This window comes from Chelonoidis abingdonii, chromosome 1 (assembly GCF_003597395.2).
Source record: "Chelonoidis abingdonii isolate Lonesome George chromosome 1, CheloAbing_2.0, whole genome shotgun sequence".
NCBI lineage: Eukaryota > Metazoa > Chordata > Testudines > Testudinidae > Chelonoidis > Chelonoidis abingdonii.
In genome coordinates, this window is record NC_133769.1 from 5,067,523 (window position 1) to 5,091,604 (window position 24,082).

The 24,082-nt window shown below is 50.4% G+C and overlaps 1 protein-coding gene across 1 annotated transcript in view; it reads left to right on the top strand.

Moving 5' to 3' along the window:
* The window catches only part of PLXNA4 (plexin A4), a 677,576-nt gene that overhangs the window by 551,231 nt on the left and 102,263 nt on the right, over positions 1–24,082 (top strand). Inside the window, exons 15-18 of the mRNA XM_032805231.2 lie at positions 5,747–5,883; positions 8,265–8,432; positions 16,946–17,039; positions 23,235–23,474. Of these exons, the coding sequence (XP_032661122.1) occupies positions 5,747–5,883; positions 8,265–8,432; positions 16,946–17,039; positions 23,235–23,474 (639 nt within the window). The remainder of the gene's footprint in view (positions 1–5,746; positions 5,884–8,264; positions 8,433–16,945; positions 17,040–23,234; positions 23,475–24,082) is intronic.

The following is a 24,082-nucleotide window of genomic DNA, read 5'->3' on the forward strand; positions in this document are numbered from 1 at the left end:
CTGTTCCAGGCACCATAGCAAGCACTTGGAGATGATGGGGATGGGGAGAGACTAGATGAATGGGCCTGGCTTAAAACACAAGAACCTTGGTATTCAGACTATTTTGATGCAGTGAGACCTTCCTCCCACCTACCACCAAATCCTGAGGAGAACTAGTGAATAGCCCTGGGCCTGAGGGGTGTTGGGGGAGAGGAAGAGCTGGCCCATCTCTCCCGGGCCTGAGGGGCAGTGTGTAGGGACGTGGTCTAGCTCTGCTGGGCCTGAGGGGTGACAGGGGAAGAACTGGCCCAAATCTCCTGAGCCAAGGGTGTACACACACTTGGCTCTGCTGGGCCTGAGAGGCAATGGGGGAAGAGCTGGCCCAGATCTCCAGGGCCAAGCGGGGGGAGCACACTTGGTTCTTCTGGGCCTGAAAGGCCATCCTGTGTCCCAGGCCTAGGACCACAAAGGCTAAGGAATAGCCAGACAGCACCAGAATTTAATGGCAAGAAAGCAGTGCAAAGACTGAAAGGCTCTTTGCCATGCTAGCAGTGTCGTGAGAGAGTGAGCAGCTGAAGGGAGCAACTTGGGTGACAGCTGGGAGCAAACTCTCGGCCTATCCAGTGGGCACCCTGCAAACCCCGTCAGGGAGCGTATCTCCACCCTGGCTCTCAGGGTCACTTATGCCTGCAGATGCCATCGTTAACTGCATGGTTGATGCCGGGGTGGGTCATGCCTGTTGCTCCCAGAGGAGCCCCACTGCGGCATAAGTGCTAATGAGCATTTCAGTCACAGCAGCAGCCTGGAGCCAGCCCTGGAAAAGGAGCTGGGAAACTAACGGGAGCTGCTGAAGGGGGTGGGGGAAGGCAATAGAGCTCACTGATACCACCACCCAGCTGAGAGCCACCGCTGGTATGGGATACACACTGATCCTTGGTACCGCCACTCCGTGGACAGTCACCCCGTCCTGGCTGCAGTCCTGGGGATGGCCACATGTTCCAAGGGGAACATCCTGTGCCTGATGTGTGGGGCTGGAGAGAGATGTGATCAGAGCCCAGGGCTCAGCTCTGATAGTGCCTCTATCCATTGTCGTGGGCCTGTACGTTCAAGCATGACACATGTCTTTTACCATCCCTTATTTCTGCAAAGAAGAGTCTCAGAAGAAGGGGATGCGCAGGATTCCCGCTGTCCCCACAACAAAAGGCTGTGCTTTGGGTTTTATCTGGAGTCAACTTTGTATTTGAATGTCCACCTGGACATGGCAGCTACGCTACTGTTTTAAGGTTGTAGCAGCAAGCAAGTGGATTTGTACTTTCTGCCCAGGGCATCAGTCTGCGATAAGGTGTGGGAGGCAAACAAGGAGGCTCTGAGCCTGACTCTGCTCTCGGTTACATCAATGTAAATTAAGAGTAATGCCACTGAAGTCAGTGGAGTGACACTGGTGTAAAACTGATGTGAGAAGGGAATCGTCTATCTGTGTACAGTCAACTCCCCCTCACTCCGTCTCCCCTCGCTTCCATCATGGACCACTTGTATAAGAGACATGCTAAGGCCCCTTGCTAGGGTGTGCTGGGATTACTCAGTCCTTTTTGTGTCAGTGAACGTGCATACGTGAAGCCAGCAGATCTCGATGTGTTTTCAGTGAGATGCTGTCTTCATTCCCAAAGAGAGCTGGCTTCGCCTCAAAGGGGTTTGAATGCACCGGAGCATCATTTTTCACCAGAACGGGCATTGGTAATGAAATGTCAATAGCTGCAGTTTTCACATTCTGCTAGGGATGTTTCGCTAACCTCTAGCTCTCCCAGTGCTATTCAGAAGCTACGATTATTGGGACAGAGAAGTGCCTAGACCAGGAGTCGGCAGGCTTTCAGCAGTGATGTGCCGAGTCTTCGTGTATACACTCTAATTTAGGGCTTCACGTGCCGGTAATACATTTTAACATTTTTAGAAGGTCTCTCTATAAGTCTATAATATATAACCAAACTACTGTTATATGTAAAGTAAACAAGGCTTTCAAAATGTTTCAGAAGCTTTATTTAAAATTAAATTAAAATGCAGATCTTATTAGTTTACTGTGATCCTTGCCCTTGCTTTTCCTTGCTGAGTTTTCCAGTGTCTGGTGGCACATACTTGGATACTTTAAGCTGCATACAGGCTTCTGAGTGATCAGTTGTTAACTGGCTGGAACCCCAGATCAGCAGCTGAGGTTAGTGAAGCTGGCGGCTGGTAGGGCTGAGCAGGGCCAGAAGCCTGGACCCTGTCCGGCAGGGGCCCTGCGCTGGAATTCCAACTGGAAGCAAGGTGAGTGGGGCTGCGGTGGGGACCCCAGCTGGCAAGGGGCCAGCAGCCAGAACCCCAGAGTGGCAGTGGGCTGAGCGTCTTCGCCCATCCCTGCTCTGGGGTTTCAGCCGCTGGCTCCTGCCAGCCGGGATCTCAGCCCATTGTCAGCCTGGGGTTCCTTTTCCCCGGCCATCAGCAGGCGCTGAGTGGGACTGGTGGCAGGACCCTGGCTGGCAAGAGGCCAGCAGCAGGAACCCCAGAGTGGAGGTGGGCTGAGTGGCTCAGCCTGCCCAGCTCTGGGGTTTCGACCGCTGGCTCCTGCAAGCCGGGGTCTCAGCCTGGGGTTCCTTCACCCAGGCCAGCAGTGGGCGCTGAGTGGGACCGGCAGTGGGACCCCAGCTGGCAAGGGGCCAGCAGCAGGAACCCCAGAGCGGCAGCAGGCTGAGGGGCTCAGCCCACCCAGCTGTGGGGTATTGGCCGCTGGTTCCTGCCAGCTGGGGTCTCAGCCCGCTGCCAGACTGGGGTTCCTTCCTCCAGGCCAGCAGCGGGTGCTGAGTGGGCAAGGGGCCAGCAGTGGGAACCCCAGAGCGGCAGTGGGCTGAGCGGCTCAGCCTGCCCCGCGTGCCATCAAAAATTGGCTCGTGTGCCACCTTTGGCACGTGTGCAGTAGGTTGCTGACCCCTGGCCTAGACAGAGAGTTCCCATCAGGCAGACAGAAGGGCTCTTCCAAGACATTACCCTTTAGCTTGTTACCTTTGTCCGTTTGTAACAGCTTCTTCCGCTGGCTGTTGCCTTCTTGGCTGCCAGTTACTCCACTCGTGCCTGAGTCTAATGTCAGTGGGGTTTTCTATGCTGAATACCTCCATACCGTTGTGCTAGACAGGGAAAACAGCTGCTCTCTAGCCCACCCATCTGATGCCTTCTCCCATGTTCATTGCTCCCTTGTCGGCAAGTCATATTCCTGACTCTGCTTCGCCCCAGTCCCAGGGAGATGGTTACGTTACCTGCACATCACGACAGGCCTTGCAAGGCTGCAGCGGGATTTGACATACTAGACTCAGGGACGGCAGCTGCAAGGACAGAGCGATGCTCAGTGATTAAGGGCGGGAAGCTGCCACGGGAGCAGGAAGGGTTGGGAGAAGGGTGGCCCCAGGTCAGGCATGGTGGTAGCAGGCAGAGAAGGGAGGCTCTGGAGTAGGACACCCTGGGTGGCAACATCAGTAAGTGCAGATTGTGCCAGTGGCAGGGTGGGGAAGTGGGTTCACAAGAAGGAAATAAAGGGAAGAGAGGATGAAAGCACCAAGGAAGGACACACACTGTTTGTGGAAGGTGAATTGGACATCTCCATCTCCATCCATTCAGCCTGTGACAGCTCCACTACTCCTCCGTGCATTTTCTGTTGCATTTTGCCAACAAGGAAATGGTAAAGAGTCTGGAGTGTGATTTTTAGTGCAAATATCCTGAGCCACAAATCCTCTGATAATACCTCCCAAAACTCAGTGACCTCTGCTGCCGGGGATCTTGGTTGGGATTCCTTTTTGCTGAGGACCATTGAATGCAGGCTGGTGAAGTCATTTGGGTAGGTTTCATACAAAACTAAAGAGAGGAGGAGAAAGATGCCTCAGGAGATTGGGAAAGGGATATCGAACCTGTCACCTTTAGGACACTGGGGCAAATTTCACTGGGATTCTTAGTGATTGAAAGTAGCCAACATCCAGTGGCTGTTCAGTGGCTTATTTGGAATGAGCTGGTAATTCTCAGTCCAAATCCTGCTAGCTAGACAAAAAACTGCATCAAAGCCAGGACTTTGACAGTCAGCACTAATTTGCACCCTGGTTGGCAGTCTTGAGTGTTTGGCTAAGGAATCAATCAGTGGGACATGGTGATTGCACCTGCATCTCACCGAAGGATGATCCCATGAGAGCAAGGTACCAATGCAGGGAGCTTACCCTGCTGTGTAGAGAAACTTCACTCTCCTGGGCTGCTGTCAGTTCAGCCCCTTTTCTAAGTGCTAACTTCATTTGGAATGAAAGCAGAGCAGAAAGGTTTCTGTTGTGTTTCAGTGTGTTTTCAAAATGATTAGCTGGTGATGTGGGGGCTGAAAGAGGGAACCAGTACATGTTATACAATTTTATCAATGGTCTCCAAAGCTCAGGAATATGATAATGTATTGTATCTGCTTGTTCAGAGGAGTTGGGAGAGCTTCAAGCTTTTGTGCTATCATTCTTAAAAAGAAAAAAAAAACCTTCATTTAAATGCAGATAGTAGCTTTTCACTTGGGAGTGAGTGGAAAGTTTTTCTATTAAAATGCTAATGAAAGAATAAACTGTAACTTCAAATTTCTCCCTGAAAATGGACACCACCTCTCTGTGTTTTGGTATCATTGTAATCTGTGCCTTCGGAGTATGATGATTGTATCTTGATTGGAGGGGTCGGGGGAGTTCATTTTCTCTTGGCCGTTAAGGAATCTTTTCAGATACATTTGTCCAGCATCTGGGCATATTTTGAAAAGCAGCTCAAAAAAAAAAGTGAGCACAGACTAAATGAAATGATGATTTGGAAATGATACCTTCCCTTATTAGTAGTGTTCGGGTAGCACATGCTGATAAATGCTTTATTGTGCTGGACATTGTAGATACACCCAGTCCCAGACTGTTCCTGCCCCAAAGATCTCACCATCTAACTAGATAAGACAGGTAGTATTATTAGCCCCATTTAACACATGAGTAACTGAGGCACAGAAAGATCCAGTGACTTACTCAGGGATCACCCAGCAAGTCTGTGACAGAGCCACATGTTGAACCCAGATCTTCAGAGCCCCAGTGCACAAGGCCAACCTTCCTTTCCTTTTTCCCTTATGGGACAGTCCTATGTAGTCGACTAGAGAGGGTCAGCTTCCTACAGAATGCTCAGCCCCCCTATAGAATTGCATAGCAGGGTTATTATCCTCTGTCACATTCTATACCTTGGCTTCAAAACCTATAGAAAGGAGCTCATTTGCTATTAACATCAACTGGGTTTTTGAGTAATGTCTCTATTGTTTTTGTCTTGGTTACTCCCTGTCGGATTTCTTCATGCGGTCGGTATAACACACGTTCAGTGCCGCTTCCGATCCGTTTAGCCAGTGCAGGATCTGAATGGCTTGGCTTCCTGGGGCGCTGCCGTATCAGAGCAAAGTTACTTCTGAGCTTTCTCTGAAGGGCAAGGGAGCCTGGGTCCCTTGGCTGTGGTCGCTCTATGCCTGCAACTCCCTTTTGAAATCATTGAACGTTTATGAGCAGCTGGGACATCTGGCCCAGTTTCAGGAGGGAAAAGGTAAGAGACAAGACAAGATAAACCAATAGGATCATGGTTGCCAAGGCTCATGGCCTCTGTTGCTTACCAGCCCAATAGAATAAGGCAAATACTAAAGACACCCCATTCCTAGTGGCACCGACCGGAAAACATACCCCTGATGCATTCTCAATGTGACCCTTTCTCTCCACAGACTCTGACTCTCTCTGACCTGAAGCCAAAGCGGGGTCCAGTGTCGGGGGGCACACAGGTGACCATTACAGGCACCAACCTGAATGCTGGCAGCAACGTTGTGGTGACATTTGGCCGGCAGCCCTGTCTCTTTTACAGGTGTGCACATAATCCTTCCCTGCGGCTCGTGCTGGGGGCAGGAAGCCGTGAACAGAGGGATGTGGTTGGCTCAATTTTCTGATGGAACTATTAGGGCACCAGGCTATGAAATAGCCCCCCTCTATCTGTCCAGCGTCCTTGGTGCTGGGCTGAGCATGTGGAACATGGTTACAGTACTCCAGCACCTTCCCCATTTGAAAGGGAGCTCATTGGGTCTCATCCCGGTCCCTATAGGATATTAGTTCTCCTCACCTAATCGCCATGCAGGGGGTCCCGGCTCATGGAGAGGTGACAACTGGACTAGCAGGGGAGATTGCGGATGAGGGTTGAGGTACAGTGGCTGAGACGTTTGGAGTCTTTGGACTGGAATAGCTGGGAGTGTTACTGGTCACATCTGAGCTGGACGGGTAGTGCTTTTAGGGGAAGTGGAATGACCATGTCAGGATAGTACTGTCACTTCCTCCCCCTTGCATCTATGAGTACCAAAATCATTCAGGCACAGTTTGTATTAAAATTAAAAATCACCATGAAAGGTGTAACTCAAAAGGGAGGAAGCATGAAACCAAAGACTGGCTAGACCTTCCCTAAGCACCCTGAGGACCGTATTAGTATAGGTGTGAAGCAGGTATAAATCACAGTAGCCTGGCCCATTATAGTTTCTCTCTTCTATTCACACAAGCACATCTCTTGTTGTGTGCCAGTTCTGTTCTGCAGATAGAGACCTACCTCCTGCAGTCCATTAGAGAATCCTTATTGTGCGTGTCCCTGGGTGGGAAGACAGGATTCATTTCACTGTTTTGATTAGTATTTGATGCACATTTTCCATGGTCCCTCGTTAAATTTCATTACCGTTCTCCGCGGGACCCGTGCTCTGCTAGTCATTGTGGGTGTACAGTGCAAAAGATTCCATCCCACATCCCTGCCTTATCAGGGAAAAAACTGATTGATTCGAAGTATTAAAACAACTCTCTCATCTCTAAAAATAATCTTGCAAGATGGTGAAATGGATGGCTCAGCTGGAGACAAAAACACAGAACTTTTCAGCTCTAGATCAGCAGTTCACTTCCACTCCAGGACGGTGGTGTCCAAGAGTCAGTGTCCTCTACTGGGTGTTCCTTAATCCACTTGAAAAGGAGTTCAAGTCCAGGTCTTAGTGGCATCTACAACACAAAACCTACCATCCCCACGATCAACACTAATGTAGCAATTAGCAGCCAGTGGTTCCCAGAGAGGCCAAACACTGAGCAGGGCTTGAGACTGAATGCTTCTCCCACCTCCAAGGAGGCCTGCCCATTGCAGGGTTGAGGCACATTGGCAAGGTGATGATGGGGGAAATTGCACAGCTATCATGGCCCACGCTGCATCTGTTCTGGGGTTACAAGACTTCAGTCTCCTCGGCTGTCACTATTGCATTTTTCAAACCCTATGAGTCATTCACAGGCGCGTGGTGACCTGACACCTGTAATTTATGGTCATGTGGTAACAGCCTGGGATTTAGAAATTCACATATACACTTCAGCTGCATTGGCACTGCTTAAAGAATCATAGAATCTCAGGGTTGGAACGGACCTCAGGAGGTCATCTAGTCCAACCCCCTGCTAAAGCAGAACCAATCCCCATCTAAATCAAAGAAGAGTGAACAGTTAGTGTTCAAGGAGCAGTGGAGCTTGTAGACAGATACTGTATATGAAGACAGCTGAATGGAGGCCAGAGGACAGAAGAGGAGCAGACGTGAAGCATGCAGGTAACAACGAGCTCAGTTTGATCTTCCTGTGATTGTAATTAGAGTCACAGATCACTGACTCCTAAAAATCAAAGGCAGTAGGACCTTGGGTCTTTGCTCCACCCATTACAGAGGGAGAGGCCAGCTGCAAAATTCAGACCCAAATCGAGGTTTGAACCTTGCCACAAACTGGGGTTTTGGTTCGGGCTCCTCTCTAATTACAGTAAAATACCTCTCAGTGCATTACAATGGGAAAGCTGATGCAGAACAAACACACCGCCTTTCTTATGGCAGTTGTCACTGTTGAGGCTTTGAAGGAAGAAACCAAGCACTCATCAGGCTCTTAATCATGCAGGGCTGTCCCTGGACGGAAATGTTTCTTGTCGGGTTCTGTTTATGCCCTGAAGCCTGAGCACTGAGAGCCCTTGCAGTTTGATCCTAGCTAGTGCGAATGTAGATGCTAATTTTTATTCAGATACACGTGTTATTCTGTTCCCACAAAGTCCACGGTAGGGAATTCCCCAGGTTAGGGATGGGTTGGTTACAAAGCACTGAATGGGGACTGGACAGCAGGGTTGCTGGCAGAGCCCTTTCATGGTGACATTGTCCTGCTCACACTGTTTATGCCTGGTTGACTTTTGCTTCATTCTACTCACAGGAGGTCCACGAAGTACATTGTCTGTAACACCACGGCCTCGGATGATGGCTTTGATAAGGTGAAGGTGTCCGTGAGGGTGGACAAGGCCAAGATACATCAGGAGTTGCAGTTTGAGTACATGGAGGACCCCACCATCCTGAGGATTGAGCCGGAGTGGAGCATCATCAGGTACTAATACAGACCCCATTTCCTTTGTCCCTGGCTCCCGTTTGTTCTCTGTTGCACAGCTGGATCCAGGTGGGTGGGCTTCTCCTGCTGATTAAGACCCCAGTTCAGCCATGCACTTTCCAGTGGGACTTAGGTGATGTCGCCTTGACTTCAGTGGGGCCTAAGCATGTGCTTTGCCGAATCAGGGTCAAAGAGCCTAATGGGAGCAGAGGGTGCTCACAGGGCTACGCCCAGTGACGATGCCTTACACTGTATCTAGTGCTCTTCAGCGGGGCGGCTCCCAAAGCACGCTGTGTGTTGTGTCTGTGTGTACGCATGCGCCATGCATATGGAAGATCTTCCATTGACTAGGAAGAGTTGGATGGTGACTTTGGATGGTAGCTGTGTTCCTTCCAGGAGCCGCAAGGGGACTTTGTGTAGTGCCTGTGTCTAAGAAACCTTCTGCATCTCCTCCAGCAGGGCACTACTACTTCCCTGCTTAATGAAGCAAAACCTACACAGGAGCCTTTGCTGAATGTATGTCTTGGAAATACTGTGGCGATGGTTTTAATTACAAGGTGGTCTCGTGTCTGAGGTTAGAGATTTTTGCCCCGATACTGAGGACTGGAGAGTTTCACCCTCCACTTCTATGCCAACCCCCCCACTCCCCAAGTTCCATACTTGCCTCCCAACTCCAGGATTTTCCCCATAAGTGGTAGGGGAAAAGGACTGGATTCTTTTCTGTTGCAGACTCTTCCATTTTCCCCTGTGGCTGGCTAGACCTATGCTGATGTGTCTCCCAGAGGATTCAGTAGAGCATTTTGTGATCCCCTCTGTGTTTGGTAGACAAAATAAAAACCCTCTGGAACTTGAACTGCTCCTTTCTGAATGATGTTCGAGCAAGTTTGCGTCACATTACTTCCTTTTTGAGCTTTTCTGCACCATAGGGTAATGTGCTCTCCAGGGACTTGATTTCTCAATTGCACAAACGCGTTGCACATTAATTGGTCCATTCAGACCCTGCCGGTGAGCGCTAAAGGTTCCCTTGTGTGCTTTAACATTGCGCTGTTTGAAACTGTGCTCCGTTAAATCACACTAGGGAATCTTCAGTGCCCGCCAACAGTGTCTACACTGGCCAATTAACGTGCACTTTAGAAATCACATGCTCCTAGTGCGTGTTACTCCGTCACAGACAAGCCCTTTACTTTCCACTGCTTTCCTGCACTTGCTCCAGTTGGTTTCCAAATTGCAAGCACCGGAGTTCCATGGGAAGGCTATTTGTGGCCTGGCGGGGTCTCTCGTTAGATCTCCAGCCCACATCTGCAGGCCCAAAAGGTTCAGATAGTGTGGAGATGCCTCCCTATTATTGAACCGTCATCCTAACCAAACCTCGCAGCCATTGGAACCCTCACGAGTTTTCTCCAGGACAGAGAGGTCCACACCGCATCAGTCACTCAGCGTCGAGTTGCTCCATGCCCCCTTGTGACTGTTTTAATATTTGTTTTGCTGTAGCACCCAGCGGCCCCAGAAACCCATTGTGCAGCACAGATACAAAGAAAGACATGGCCCCTGCCCACCAAGGTCCACGTTCTAATGGCCCTGACCTGTGCCAAGCCCAGTTTTTCCCCTTAGTTCCACTGATGCAACCACATTTGCTCCAGTGGGATCGCACTGAGAAGCGTAGCTGAGAGGAGACTTTGGCCGTGAGTGTGGAAGGAAGCAAAGCCTTAGACAAATACTGTCATAAGCTGTGATAAAGCCTCTGTCCCAAATCTGGACCTTAGCATCCAAAATTTGGGGGCTTAACATGAAACTCCCCCCAAGCTTATACCCAGCTTGGCTCTGATCTCGCTGCCACCAACCAGGATTCAGTGCCTGGTACACTGAAGCCCCCCAAAATCGTCCCTGGGGGACCCCCCAAGACCCAGAACCCCTGGGTCTCCTATCTCAAACGGGAAAACAAGTTCCTCCCCCTTGTCTCCTCGTTATCTGATCCCCAGCTTCCCTCCCTGGGTGAGCCTGGGCGATGCAGTACTTAACTCCTTGAATACAAAACAAAGAGGCCAATCAACCTCTCCCTAAGGCGATGCATTCAAACCTAGTAAAGCTAACATAAAGAGATTTTCCACCCCCCCTTTCCTGTAGCCTAACCAGAGAAAAACCAAAAACCTCAACCAGGTTTTAAAAAGAAACTTTATATAAAAAGAAAGAAAATACAGAAAAATATAACCCACTGCATTAAGATGTCAATTACAGGCTCTTGCTTATAAGAATTAGGAATACACAGTCTGATTCAAAAAATAGCCAATTTAAACCAGTCCAGCAATTACACCCATGTAAATACAAACCAAAGCACATAACAGCCTATTGCTTGGTTTCCTTTGTACTCACACTTGATAGTAGAATATTAGAAAGAAGATTGGAGTTAGCAGAAAAGCTGTTTCAATCCATAGCCGGGAGAAACAAAAGACCCCGAGTTCCTTTCCCTCCCAGACTTTAAAAAAAATCCAGTTCTCTGATTGGTCCTCTGGTCAGGTGCTTGATTCCCCCCTGTCCACCCCTTACAGGTAAAAGAAAATTAACCCTTACCTATCTACTTATGACGTAAGCCTGTGAGACTGGCCCAGTGAAGAGAGAAATTGGTCATTAAATGCTCTAGTATTTCTTTTAAAAGATACCAAATAAGAAATATGAGTCTCCTCTCATCCATCCATCACAGCTCTCAGCTCCCCTGTCAACCTGGAGTGATTGAAGTATCTGGGGATTAGGTCGTGTCTTGTAAATACCCCGGCTCAGCTCCCATCCAGAAGATGTTTTCACAAATCAATTAATGACTTTTAATTACGATGGGGAATTTACCAATTTTGCCAGATTGAATCTTTCCACATTGGGCTTGCGGCTTTAGCGTCTGGATTTTCCATTTGGGGGAGTTGTTAGTCACAGAGTTCAGGTTATCGCTGAAATGAGAAAGCCCTTTGCTCTGTTCCTTGGTGAAAGCAAGTTTAGTGCTGGTGAAAGGCGCTGGATTGACAGCGCTGGGCACTGAATCCCTCCATTATCCACAGGAAAGTGACAGAGCAGGCAGCTTCCTCCACCCTGCCGATGCCCTGGCCACAAGTGAAAAGGGAATTCACTCTGCAGGGCCTGTTTGCTCCTGGGTTTCTCTGCTGAAGCTGCCAACAAGAGGGCTAGTTAGCATGAGTCGAGTTGTGATGTGAAATGGGACTCTCTGTGCTTAATGGAGAGCCAGGAACAGCATCTGCTCTTGGCCCATCCAGACCTGGCACTTTCTGCTGCAGGTGCCAACCAGGGTGTCAGCTCTGGAGTTTTGTGATGGTGGCACCAGGCTGGACTGAGTCCTCTTCTTCCACTCACATGCACCCCCCAAGCACGCATCCTATTGATGGGTGCTCCCAGCCAGGGCTGGATTGGAAGTGGTGATGCAGAGCTGACCTAGAGCGAGTTTGGTGGGGCTGATCCTGGTGCCTTTAGGACAGGGGTGGCCAACCTGTGGCTCCAGAGCCACATGCGGCTCCTCAAAAGTTACTGTGTGGCTCCTTGTATGGGCACCGACTCTGGGCCTGGAGCTACAAGCGTCAACTTTCCACTGTGCCTGGGGGTGCTCACTGCTCAACCCCTGGCTCTGCCACAGGCCCTGCCCCCAGTCCATCCCTTCCTCTCCCGTCCCCTGCTGTGCCCTCACCCTCCCCACATACCCCCTGCATGTGATGAAACAGCTGATCCAGACGTGCGGGAAGCGAGAGGGAGACACTGATCAGAGGGGCTGCTGGTGGGTGGGAGGCGCTGGGAGCAGGTGTGGGGAGCTGCTGGGGGGCTGCTGATGCATTACTGCGGCTCTTTGGCAATGTTCATTGGTAAATTCTGGCTCTTTCTCAGGCTCAGGTTGGCCACCTCTGCTTTAGAACATTAGTTCTCATAGAACCTTTGTACAGTCCAAGCTGATTGGTGGCCTCAGCTTGTGGCTAGGTAACCACTGGACTAGCAGAAGGTATTGCAGATGAAGCTTGAGGTGCATTGGCTGAGCTGTGTGGAGGCTCTGGACTGGAATAGCAGGGCGGAGAGACTCCCTGTCCCCGTGCCCGTTCCCCTGAGCCATCCAGTGCTCCATTGCTATAGAAAGAAATGAAAACCTGTGGTGCCCTCGGACTGATTGTTCAGCTGCCAGCTGGGTAGCACGGACAGATGGGAGGATGCATCTCGCTGTCCAGTTAGTCCGTCCTCCCCTTGCTGTTCTAAGGGGCTGGTAGGAGGGAATCACCAGTGTTCATTTGGTGGAGATGAACAGCAATGGCTTGAGTGTAATGAGTCACTTCTGAACCTGACAAGTGCTCACTGAGCCCCGCCAGGTTAGCGCTGCTGAGCTGATGAGCTATCCCTCAGCTGCAGCTTGCATGTCTATCTGCCAGGGCTCAGCCAATCCACAGGCTCAGGTCTAACCAGGAGTCCCCAAAGCCACGGATATGGGCTCCCATTGAGAGCAGCCACTCCAGTCTGCTCAATGTCACTACCTCGCCTGGAGCATCTCGTGCCGCTTGGAGGGTCTTACACGCTGCTCCTGCTCCAGCCTGTGCCTGCTGCTGCCCTGGCCTTGTTCCAACCCTGTTCTTGATTCCTGCTCTGACCTCTGGCTCTGGTCCCCAGCCTGACCGCTAGGCCTGACCACTGCTGTTCCAACCGCTTGGCCTCATTATCCACTTCTCAGTTTGACATTGAGTCAGGCACAGTGCCAGCAAGTGTGGCAATCTAATACAAGGCATCCAGCGCACCTCAGTCCTGCCTTCATTTCCATTTCTGAGCCGCTTCTTGAGGTCAAAGCCTTGGAGAACAGTGAAGGGAGACAGGACAGAGCATCCTACATTAGCACTGTATCTCAGCATCTCCTTTCCTAGTGTGGAGCTAATCTCTGGAACGTTCCGCTCCAGGCAGTCATTGAGGCAAACAGCAAAGCAGGGCTTTCAGAAAGGCCTGGATCATTGTTTGGCTAGTGGTGATGTGCGGCTCTTTGAACTAAATCAAGAGTGGTTTAATTGACCCTCATGCTTGAGGCTGTAAGTTGATCAACTGCCAAAGTCAAGGAAGAATTTTCCTTCTTGCCTCTACTATAGTTTTGCATTCTTGACAGGGGAAAGGTCACCTTCTAAGCAGCAGGTATTGTCCACTGCTAGAGGGCAGGGTGCCAGATGAGAGAGTTTTATTGTACAATACACTTCATCACAGCAACTTATGGGTCTCTCTTCGACTTGCCCCTGACTTCTGAGTTAAGATCTCTGAAGGCTGAAAGAGTGTCATTACACCAGCCTTGCAAAGTCTGTATCAGGCCAGGCACAAATTCCACTCACCTGCCATTTTCCATGACAATAATAGAAACAAATGGATCTTATTTGACTTACACATCCAAAAAATATTACTCACGCTGGATGAGTAGAATTTTACAAGGCTCCATTAAAACAGATGGTCTGGGGTTGATTTGAGTTACATTTAGCATCAGCTGGCTCTGAAGAGTAAAGAAGACATCATAGAGCCTCCCGTCCAGTCAGGGATCCACTTGAGAAAAATCCCGGACCCCAGCATTATCTGACACACAAGCTGTCAGCAGCGTCCCCATCTGCCATAGGAGAGATGTGCCCAGCCAAGCCCGGAGCCATAGGTGGGGTAGGGAGAGTAGGAGGTGAGGAGTTGTAGAGACAGGCATCATCTCTCCACCTAATGCAATGTCACGTCCTCAACATCCCATAGTTTCTTCCCTTCCATTTCTCAGCATGCACAGTAAAGGGAGAGAGAGATTGAGATGGCCATTTAATGTCAGGTAGAGAGCTCTCACCACAGCTGGGAGGCCAGGGAGTGCTGGAGAAATCCTTACAGAGCTTCTGGTATCTCACAGAATCGTAGAATCTCAGGGTTGGAACGAACCTCCGGAGGTCATTTAGTTCAACCCCCTTGTCATAAACAGAGAGCTAAGGGTTAATGTTTCTTTTACCTGTAAGGGGTTAACAAACAGTGAAACTGGGAACACCTGACCAGAGAACCAATCAGGAGACAACATACTTTCAAATCTCGGTGGTGGGAAGTCTTTGTTTGTATGTTCTTTTCTTTGTCTATTGTTATCTCGGGGATCTGAAAGGGACCGGACGTACTACAGGCTCTAATTTTCTATTCAAGTAGTAAGTGCAAGTAGAAAGGCGGTTTAGTCTTTTTAATTGTTTTTCTTTATTTGCAAATGTGTATCTGGCTGGTAGAGTTTTAATGTATATTTGGCTGGAAGTATTTTAAATTGTATTTCTGCTGGAGGAGGCTTCTCTCTAGTTTCTATAAGCTGAAAGACCCTGTAATATTCCATCTTAAATTTACAGTGATTATCTTTACTCTTTCTTTCTTTTATTAAAAGTTTTCTGTTTTAAAGACCTGATTAATTTTTCCAGCACTTGTTAAGGTCAAAGAAAATGAGGCTGTACTCACCAGGGAATTGTGGGGGAGGGAGAGAAGGAGGCAGCGGGGGGGAAGGTAATTTTTCCTCTTTGCTTTAGATTCACGGAGCTTGAACTGTGTTGCATCTGGTGAAGACAAAGGGGAGGGGGGAAGGGACATTCCCTTCCCTGTTTTAAGATTCAAGAGTTTGAATCACAGTAGATCTTCAGGGTAACCCAGGGAGGAAAGCCTAGGAGAGGCACTGGTGAGGAAAGAGTTTTACTTTCCGCCTGTGTTAAGAGTCCAGGGGGTCTGGGTCTTCGGGGGGTCCCCAGGCAAGGTTTTGTGGAGACCAGAGTTTATCAGGCACTCCAAGTCCTGATTGGTGGCAGCTATCAGATCTAAACTGGTAATTAAGCTTAGGGGAATTCATGCTGGTACCCCATCTTTTGGACTCTAAGGGTCAGAGTGGGGCTAGATACCATGACACCCCTGCTCAAAGCAAGACCAATCCCCAGCTAAATCATCCCATCCAGGGCTTTGTCAAGCCTGACCTTAGAAACCTCTAAGGAAGGAGATTCCACCACCTCCCTAGGTAACCCATTCCAGTGCTTCATCACCCTCCTGCTGAAAAAGTTTTTCCTACTATCCAACCTAAACCTCCCCCACTGCAACTTGAGACCATTACTCCTTGTTCTGTCATCAGCTACCACTGAGAACAGTCTCCATTCACTTCTAAAACCAGAGACACTGTTCATCCTCCCATGGCCTAGGGTGACTGTGCTCTGAGCTACTGCCAAGCAAGATGCTCAGGGATTCCGGCTGGGGAAAATCCCAATTGACCTAAAGCCTGGGGGGAAGATGGAGCGGGCTGAGTGAAGATGTCAGCAAGACAGAGAGGAAGGGGTGGAAGGAAGGGCCAAGCCAGTCTGAGAGGCAGGAGGTAGACCTGGTTGATATCAGCCACAGAAGTAAAGCCTTGGCAGAAAGCGATGGGACCAGGGAGAAATGTGCTGCTGTGCATGCCTGAGGCTGGGGCCTGTTAGTGCTCTGATCAGCTGAGCTGCCTCTTCCAATCAAGGGTTGCTTCTCCAGAGTAAACTCACTAATAGGCCCTTTCCTCAGCTTTCCGGGCTGGTGTGGGGTGAACACCACCTTACACACAAGTAAAGCTAGCCACGGGTATGTCTACCCAGGCTGCAGTCACGTCTTGGATTGCAGTGTGGACATGGGTTTGAGAGCCAAGCCTAGATCCAAATGGACATTTTGCAGGTTGCCTCCTCTCTCTAATGGGATGGACCAGAGCCATGGATTCAAACTGAATGCTGTGGTTGGAGCCTCTCTCTTAGAACATGTCTGCACAGCAGCTGGGATGGGTAGACAGACACATTCTAGCTCTGCTCAAGCTAGCGCCTAAAAACAGCTGTGTGGCCATGGTGGCTGGTCTGATTACATAGCGAGGGGTTCAAGCGGGTTTATACCAGGGCAGCTAGCCCAAGTCACTGCCCGTGTCACTGCAACGTTGAGGCATTAGTGTGAGCACCTCTTGTGCAGGTATGTCTCTCCGCACTGGGAATGACACCTCCCAGCTGCTAGATAGAGATACCCTTCGATTCTGCCATCGATCTCCAGAGATCACTGTGCCCATGAGGATACAATCAACTCATTCATACACTTTGCAATAAATGTTTAGGAAGTGAGTGTAAAGCAGGTGGCAGGTCTGAGAAGGAGAGCACCAGAGGGCGGGAGCCTCTGTGTTCAAAGCAGTTTGAGTCCCCTGTCACAGAAACAACAGAGCAAGATGCACCCTGGAGAGATGCAACTAATACCCGTAGTGAGAAAGAACCTAAGCCACAGGTGCTCAGCTGGGAGGGGAGTACCTGGGAGTCACAGCAAATCAGACAGGGGTTTACAATGTGACTTGTCAGCAGAAATGCTTGTGTGAAGGTTTGGACCTGATAGACGGGGCATCACCTCCCAGACCAGGGGTGTGGAAGCCTCTCTCTACCTGTCTGTCCAAAGGATTCACAGATCACCCATCACTGTAACATTCAGTTCTGGGCCTCGATAACAGGCAATTCTTGTTGTTCCTTCTTTCTGTTCTGTAGTGGAAACACTCCCATAGCTGTGTGGGGGACTCACCTGGACCTTATCCAGAACCCTCAGATCCGGGCCAAGCATGGTGGGAAGGAACATGTCAATGTGAGTATTGCTGCTGGGAAGGGGAGTGGTGTTAAGGAACATGGGCGGGCTGGTGAAAGGGACTACGGGACAGCACTGGAGATTGGAGTCTCCTGTTTAGCCACAAAACAGGCAGAGCATTAGCAGCCCAAGCAAGCCCTCCTGCCCAGTGTGCCTCAAATCCAATCTGCAGAGGGGAGAGGAGAGTTGATTCTCCAAGATCCAGGTGGTTCCCAGTCTCTGCTGCGACAGTTAGTGGCAGGGATAGTTTCTGTTATGTGGACACTTGTCATCTAGGAATTGTCACCGATTGCCTATTGCACACAAGGCCCCACATTGCATTCCGATATTAATGATGTGGGTCATCTAGCTGCCATGCCAGAGGGTGGAAGGTAAGTCGGGCACACTGGGGCAGCAGGGACTGGAAGCACCCTGCTGTCACTTTAGCAACACCCTATTAATGTTGGCAAAGTGCTTTGAGATGGCTGCCTAGGAGTCCTGCGGAAAGGGATCTGCGGGCTATAGTGGACAACAAGCTAAATATAAGTCAACAGTGTAACACTAATGCAAAAAAAATCAGCATCATCTGGCATGTGTTAGCAGGAGTGTTGTAAGCAAGACACAAGAAGTAATTCTTCCGCTCCGCTCTGTGCTGATAAGGCCTCAGCTGGAGTATTGTGTCCAGTTCTGGGTGCCACATTTCAGGAAAGATGTGGACAAAATGGAGAAAATGCAGACAAGAGCAACAAAAATGATAAAAGGTCCAGAAAACATGACCTGTGAGGGAAGATTGAAAAAACTGGGTTTGTTTAGTCTGGAGAAGAGAAGGCTGAGGGGAGACATGATAATAGTTTTTCAAGTACATATAAGGTTGTTATAAGGAGAAGGGAGAAAAATTGTTCTTGTTAACTTCTGAGAATAGGACAAAAAGCAATGGGCGTAAATTGCAGCAAGGGAGGTTTAGGTTGGGTATTAGGAAAAACTTCCTGTCAGGGTAGTTAACCATTGGAACAACTTGCCTAGCGAGATTGTGGAATCTCCATCTTTTGGGGGTGTTTAAGAACAGGTAAGACAAACACTTGCAAGGAATGGTCTAGTAGGTGTTACATCGTCCTGCCTTGAGTACAGAGGACTGGACTAGATGATCTCTTGATGTTCTTCCAGTTCTACGAGTCTGTGAAACCCTTGAAAAAAAAGCCACAGGGAAGAGCAGAGGATTTGTTCTTACTACCAGCTCCAGACCCTATGAAACACTGACACTCTCACTCAGCCAGGCCCCGTGGCCTTGCATGCTCTTTGCCCACTGGCAGTTAGCACTGAGTGAGGCCACAATCCAGCTGAGGCTCTGGCAGGCCCATTTTCATGGAGAGAGGAAGCAGGCAGCAGCTATGTTGCCCTTCTGCTGACATGAAGAGTGACAGTTATGAGGGTGCTTGAGAAACCAGATGTCCCATACACCTGCCCTCAAAATGTCAGCTGTCCCCAGCCTTCTGGAGCCATCCCTGATGTGTTCTCCACAGTGAGTTACAGAGAGAGGCATGCTGACCCAGGGGAGTGGCTGGACTCCACTTACTGTGAACACAATAGTCCAGCCTGGGCATGACCTGGGGCCTTAGCACTACTGGCCAAGGCCCTGATCCTGTTGAATGCTGAGCACAGCCTGAGAAGGGTTGAGTAGCTGATGGCATTCTGCCTCTGCTGGGATCAGGCCCAGACTCTGAGTGAGGGAGGCAAAGGCAGGTACAGAGGCCTGCTTCAGCCCACCAACCAATGCTTTCCCCCAACAAAGTCCCAGGGAATCCCAGGGTGGAATTCCTCATCTGCTACTATGTGGATCCTCTCCCCTGATGGTTGGTGATGATGAGGAGCTAAACCCACACCCTGGCTTCCCCGGCACCTCTTCTCTGCCTCTGCAACAGCACAGCAATAAACTACATCTATCAAGGCACAGATTGTTTTTCTATTAAAAACAATATAAATGTGGAGCTATATCTATTTCATAGAGCTGGAATGAGACCCTGAAAGGTCATTGAGTCTAGCCCCCTGCCTTCATTAACAGGACCAAGTATTGATTTGCCCCAGATCCCTAAATGGTCCCCCTCAAGGATTGAACTCACAGCCCTGGGTTTAGCAAGCCAATGCTCAAACCACTGAGCTATCCCTCCCATCTCCTTACTTATAAGCCCCTGCAAAATGCCACCAATCCCTTTAGCCTGTGAAGGTCTGTGTGCCTGGCAGAACAGACTGGTGCAAAAATTACCCTGAAAGCTCCAAGATCCTTTCCAATAATACATGCCTTCAATAAACCAAGAGCCAGTGCCATCCTTTCCCACCCCATCCCTTCTGCCTCACCGGTATAATAAGTCAAGCCACTCTTGATTAGGCTCTGTGCCAACTCCCAGAGTACTCATGTCGAGCTAAATCTGGAGTGACACCACCCAGGCCAGCCGTGGCAGTGAGAAGAGATTTGCCCGTGCTCAGGAGTCCCTGCAGCAGGGCGAGGAGACCGACAGGGGCAGGCTTTAACCAGGGCTTGTTGCTGTGAGGAGCAGAGATCAAAGGAGTCAGGGGGCAGGGAGGGAGAAATGAGCTTCCTTCTCTTAAAAGCACCTCTCATCCAAAGGAAACCACACGTCCGGATGTTGGAACATCAAGCAAAAAAAAAAAAAAATACATCAAACAAACCCATAACAAATAAAACCCAGAGACATCCCTGCGTGATTCTGGAGCGAAATTAAAAGGGTCTAGAAACTAGAAAGGGTCATTGTGACTGACTGGAAGGTTAGCATCAGCTTCATAGTGCCTCCTGCCTTACCTTGCTATCAGGGCCAGTTCTACTGTTTTCACCGCCCCAAGCAGCGCGTCGAATTGCCACCGTGGACAGCAGGGGCAGTCTGTGTGCTGTTAGGGCGGCACGCATATTTCCACGTTGGCAGCAATTCGGCGGCAGCTTCTGTCTTCAGCCAGAAGACAGAAGCTGCGCTGCTGCGGACAGCTAAACATAGAAGCTGCCGCTGAATTGCCACCGCCACGGAAATGCACCTGCCACCCTAATGGCACATGGACTGCCCCCACTGTCCACAGCGGCAATTCGGAGCACTGCTTGTGGGCAAAAACACAGGGACTGCCGCCCTAAGCACCTGCTTGGGATGCTGGTGCCTGGAGCAGGCCCTGCTTGCTATACACGGAGGTTGCTTTTTAGGGAAAGTCTCTGCTGCAGGGGACACCAGCTGACACTGGCCCAGGCTTTTCTCAGGGAGTTTGGCATCGATTCTTTCATACTACTGGGCCCCTCTCCCTGAGTTTTGCTCACTTTTACCTTTGCAGGGACACACATCATCGATAGCCTCACAGGCACTAGTGCCCTCATCAGGGCTGGCGCAACCCATTAGGCAACCTAAGTGGTCACCTAGGGTGCTAACATTTAGGGGGCGGCGGCCACCCCAGTTGTCGTCGGTATTTTGGGGGCGGGACTGTCCGCCACTCCTGTTGGTGGCGCCATTTCGGGAGCAGGACCTTCCGCCACCTAGGGCACCAAAAAGCTGGCAGCGCTCCTAGCCCTCATTTTCAAAGACGCTGGGCACCTCCAGCTTCCATGGGATCTCTGAGGTTTGGGGATAGCTGGCACTTCTGAAAATCAGGCCAAATGACCCTCATTTTCAGAGATGTTGAGCGCTCACAGCTCCCACTGACTTTAGCTGTACTGTGTTCGTGGCTTCTGAAACCCCAGGTGCTACTGAACAAATTCTTCTCTCACTAGTGTAACACCACTGGCTGGTAAAGCTGCTCCAAATTTACACCAGGGTAAGTGACAGCAGAACCAGGCCATTAAGTCCTGGTGGATCTCCTGGCTGCGGAGGGCTGGCTATGCTGCTCCTGAATTGGCCAGAGGGGGAATTCATGTTACCCCAGTGAATCCATGGTAGAGCCAGAAATACGACTCAGGAGTCCTGATTTCCCATCCTCTGCTTCAACCACTAGACAACACTCCTCCCCTTTTGTCCTGCCACCTCCCTTTATCCCAGCGGTGCCATGTAATGGCTCCTAGCCTGAGAGATAGGGCCAAACCCAGAGAGAGGCTGAGCCCCTGCAGCCCCATTGGCTCAATAAGTATTCCAGGTGCCTGCGGACTCCCAGCATTCGGCCCCTACAGAGGGTGTGGGAAGCACGTTCTCGGCTGGACCCCAGACATGGAGTCGGTTTGGAGCCTGATTCCAACTCCCATGACCTCCCCCCACTTACAATAACCTCTGGGGGCAATCCTGGGTCATGGTAGATATTTTTCTATCCTGTTGTATTTAACCAAGTGTCACTTGGCCGATAGATTCTCCAGCATTCGGAACTAGCTGCCTGCAATGCTTCATCCCTTTCAGCAAGCACTCGTCATCCCCCTGAGAGGCAACAACTTGAGGCTGGGCCACGTAGTGACTAGCTCAAGCTATAAGTACCCTCATCGACCGGCTCTAGGCACCAGTGCTCCAAGCATGTGCTTTGGGCAGCACTTTCCAAGGGGTGGCACTCCGGCTGGGGCGCAAAAAGCCAGGAGCCAGTCCTGAGCGGAGGTGAGCTGCAGCAGTGGGGGGTGCGGGGAGGGCCACAAGAAGTAACCGCCCCCTCCCCCCCAGCTTACCTCCGCTCCACTGCTGCCTGCTCCCCGAAGCGCTCCGCCGCTCCACTTTTCCCCTCTCCCTCCCAGGAGGGGTAGGAGGGGAAACGTGGCACACTCGGGGGAGGCAGTCGGGCCGGGGATTTGGGGAAAGGGTTGGAATGGAGCAGAGAAAGGGTGGAGTTGGGGCGGGGCCAGGGGGGGCCAAGGGAAAATTTGTTTGCTTGGAATGGCAAAAAACTTGGAGCCGGTCCTGGCCAACAGGCCGTGTTCTAATTTCACTTACTCCAGTGTCAAACCAGTAGATCGCCACTGGAGTTACACCAAGCTTAGATCAGAATCAGGCCCCATGTAGACTGCCCAGCTGTCATGGGCAGATGACTCCTGGAGAGGGATTTAAACTTGCGAACTGCTGATTGACTCGGCAGGTGAGAGCTCTTGGTACCCAGTCATAGCCTGACCTCCTGTGCACAGGCTGATCTTTGGCCTTTCAGTTCTAGAGCAGAGCTGTCCCAGTGCAGCTCATCTGCATGGCTGCGTCCTCTGCATTTCATTTGGTCCAAATCACTTTTCTCATCTGAATTAATCTGGGCAAAATCGACTCCAGCCCCTATATTAAAGTAGATGTAGTATATTGAACGCTCTCTGAGCAGGGGTGGATTGTAGCAAACAGTGAAAGGGATGTTTGAAAAGGAAAATCATAAAGCCAGGCTTGGGTTCTTGATTATTTGTACTAAAATAACTTTGAGAGGCCTCCGCTGAGATACGGTCCCCTTTGCTGGGCGCCGCACATATGCTTGGTGAGAGACAGTCCCTGCCCTGAAGAGCTAACAGTCCAAATAGGCAGGACAGACAAAGTAATATTATGCCTATTTTACAGGTGGGGCTCTGAAGCACCTTGTCTACATGGGGAGTTATTCCAGAATAACTTTTCCTGATTAACACCAGGTGTGGACACTCTTGTTCTGGAATAAGAGTGCCTATTCTGAATGCCCAGATCTCCTGGGTCCCAGTGCAGTGCCTTAAATGCCAGGCCACCCTCTGGAGCCAAAGTTTGGATACCTCAAACTTTGAGAGGCGGGGGAAGGCAGGTTCAGTCGACCAGCCCATTATTGGGATTGTGGCCGCTGACAAAACTGAGATCCTTCTGCAGGTGCAGCTTTTGGACAGTTACCAGGGAGAAGGGGATCTGGAGCTCGGGTTGAGCCTGCCTGCAGTAAAAGGCAGAGCTTTCCATTGCGGGGGGAAAGTGTTGACACTGGCATCCTTCGAGTTCAAAGCCCCCATGGAACAGGGGCAAGCTGCCCTTACGCTGCCCCCCACAATGTGCCTCAGCCCTGAGCCGGAGTAACTGAGGACTCACTTGCAGGAGTGACGGACTCCCCATGCCCCTTCCAGCTGTGGTCCCGGCTGAGTGTGCTCTCAAGGTGCTGACTGCAGTGGTGGAGTGACTGTGGTGCCCCAGCTGGTCCCTCCCAGCTGCCCAGCACCTTCCTCTCCCCAGCCGTGGGTGGGATATTGTTTTATTGGAAGGGATTCAATCTCTTGCAAAGTGTCTGTTGGGGGAGGGGCTGCTCTGATAACACTCCCTCTTGGCTCATACTCTCTAGATCTGCGAGGTACAGAATGCCACAGAGATGACCTGCCAGGCCCCAGCACTGGCCGTGGACCCAAATCACCAGTCTGAGCTAACTGAGCGCCCAGAAGAGTTTGGTTTTATCCTGGATAATGTTCAGTCCCTGCTGATCCTCAACAAAACCAACTTCACCTACTACCCAAACCCAGTCTTTGAGGGTTTCAACCCCTCGGGGATCCTGGAGCTGAAGCCAGGAACGCCCATCATACTAAAGGTGAGGAGATGGGGGTAAGGGAGCAGCATCAGAGAATGATGATGCCCTCCAGAAACACATCCGGCCAATCACAGCTCATGCCAACATCCCACCAGTCCCAGCAGAGCCCTCACCAGCATCCCACCAATTGCACCACTGCTCCTGCTAACATCCCACCAATCACAGCACAGCGTTCTTAACTTTACCCCAAACCACAGCAGATATTGTCTTGTGCTGTAGGACTCCTGGTGTACAGATTAGATTTAGCAGCGGCAGAAACTGCACTGAAAAGGGAAGCATGGAGCGAGAATGTTTGTGATACTCCATAACATCCTAACTGCAAGGGACAGAGCTTCGAACAACTAACCTTTTCACTTCTTGACAGTTCACCCTAATGGAAGTACATGGAGTAGACTCTCAGCTGGTGTAACGCAGCATAGCTCTGTTGGCTTTCCTGGAGCGACACTTATTTACACCAGCTGAGAATCTGGCCCCATGTCTCTGCCGTACGTGTCAGTATGTTTATTATGACAGCCAGATGCAGCACGTTTGGAATTATAAAGTTTGCTCACTCGCCATTTGTGCAAATCCGAGAACAGCCCCTTTGTGTTTTGAGACATTCTGCGAGT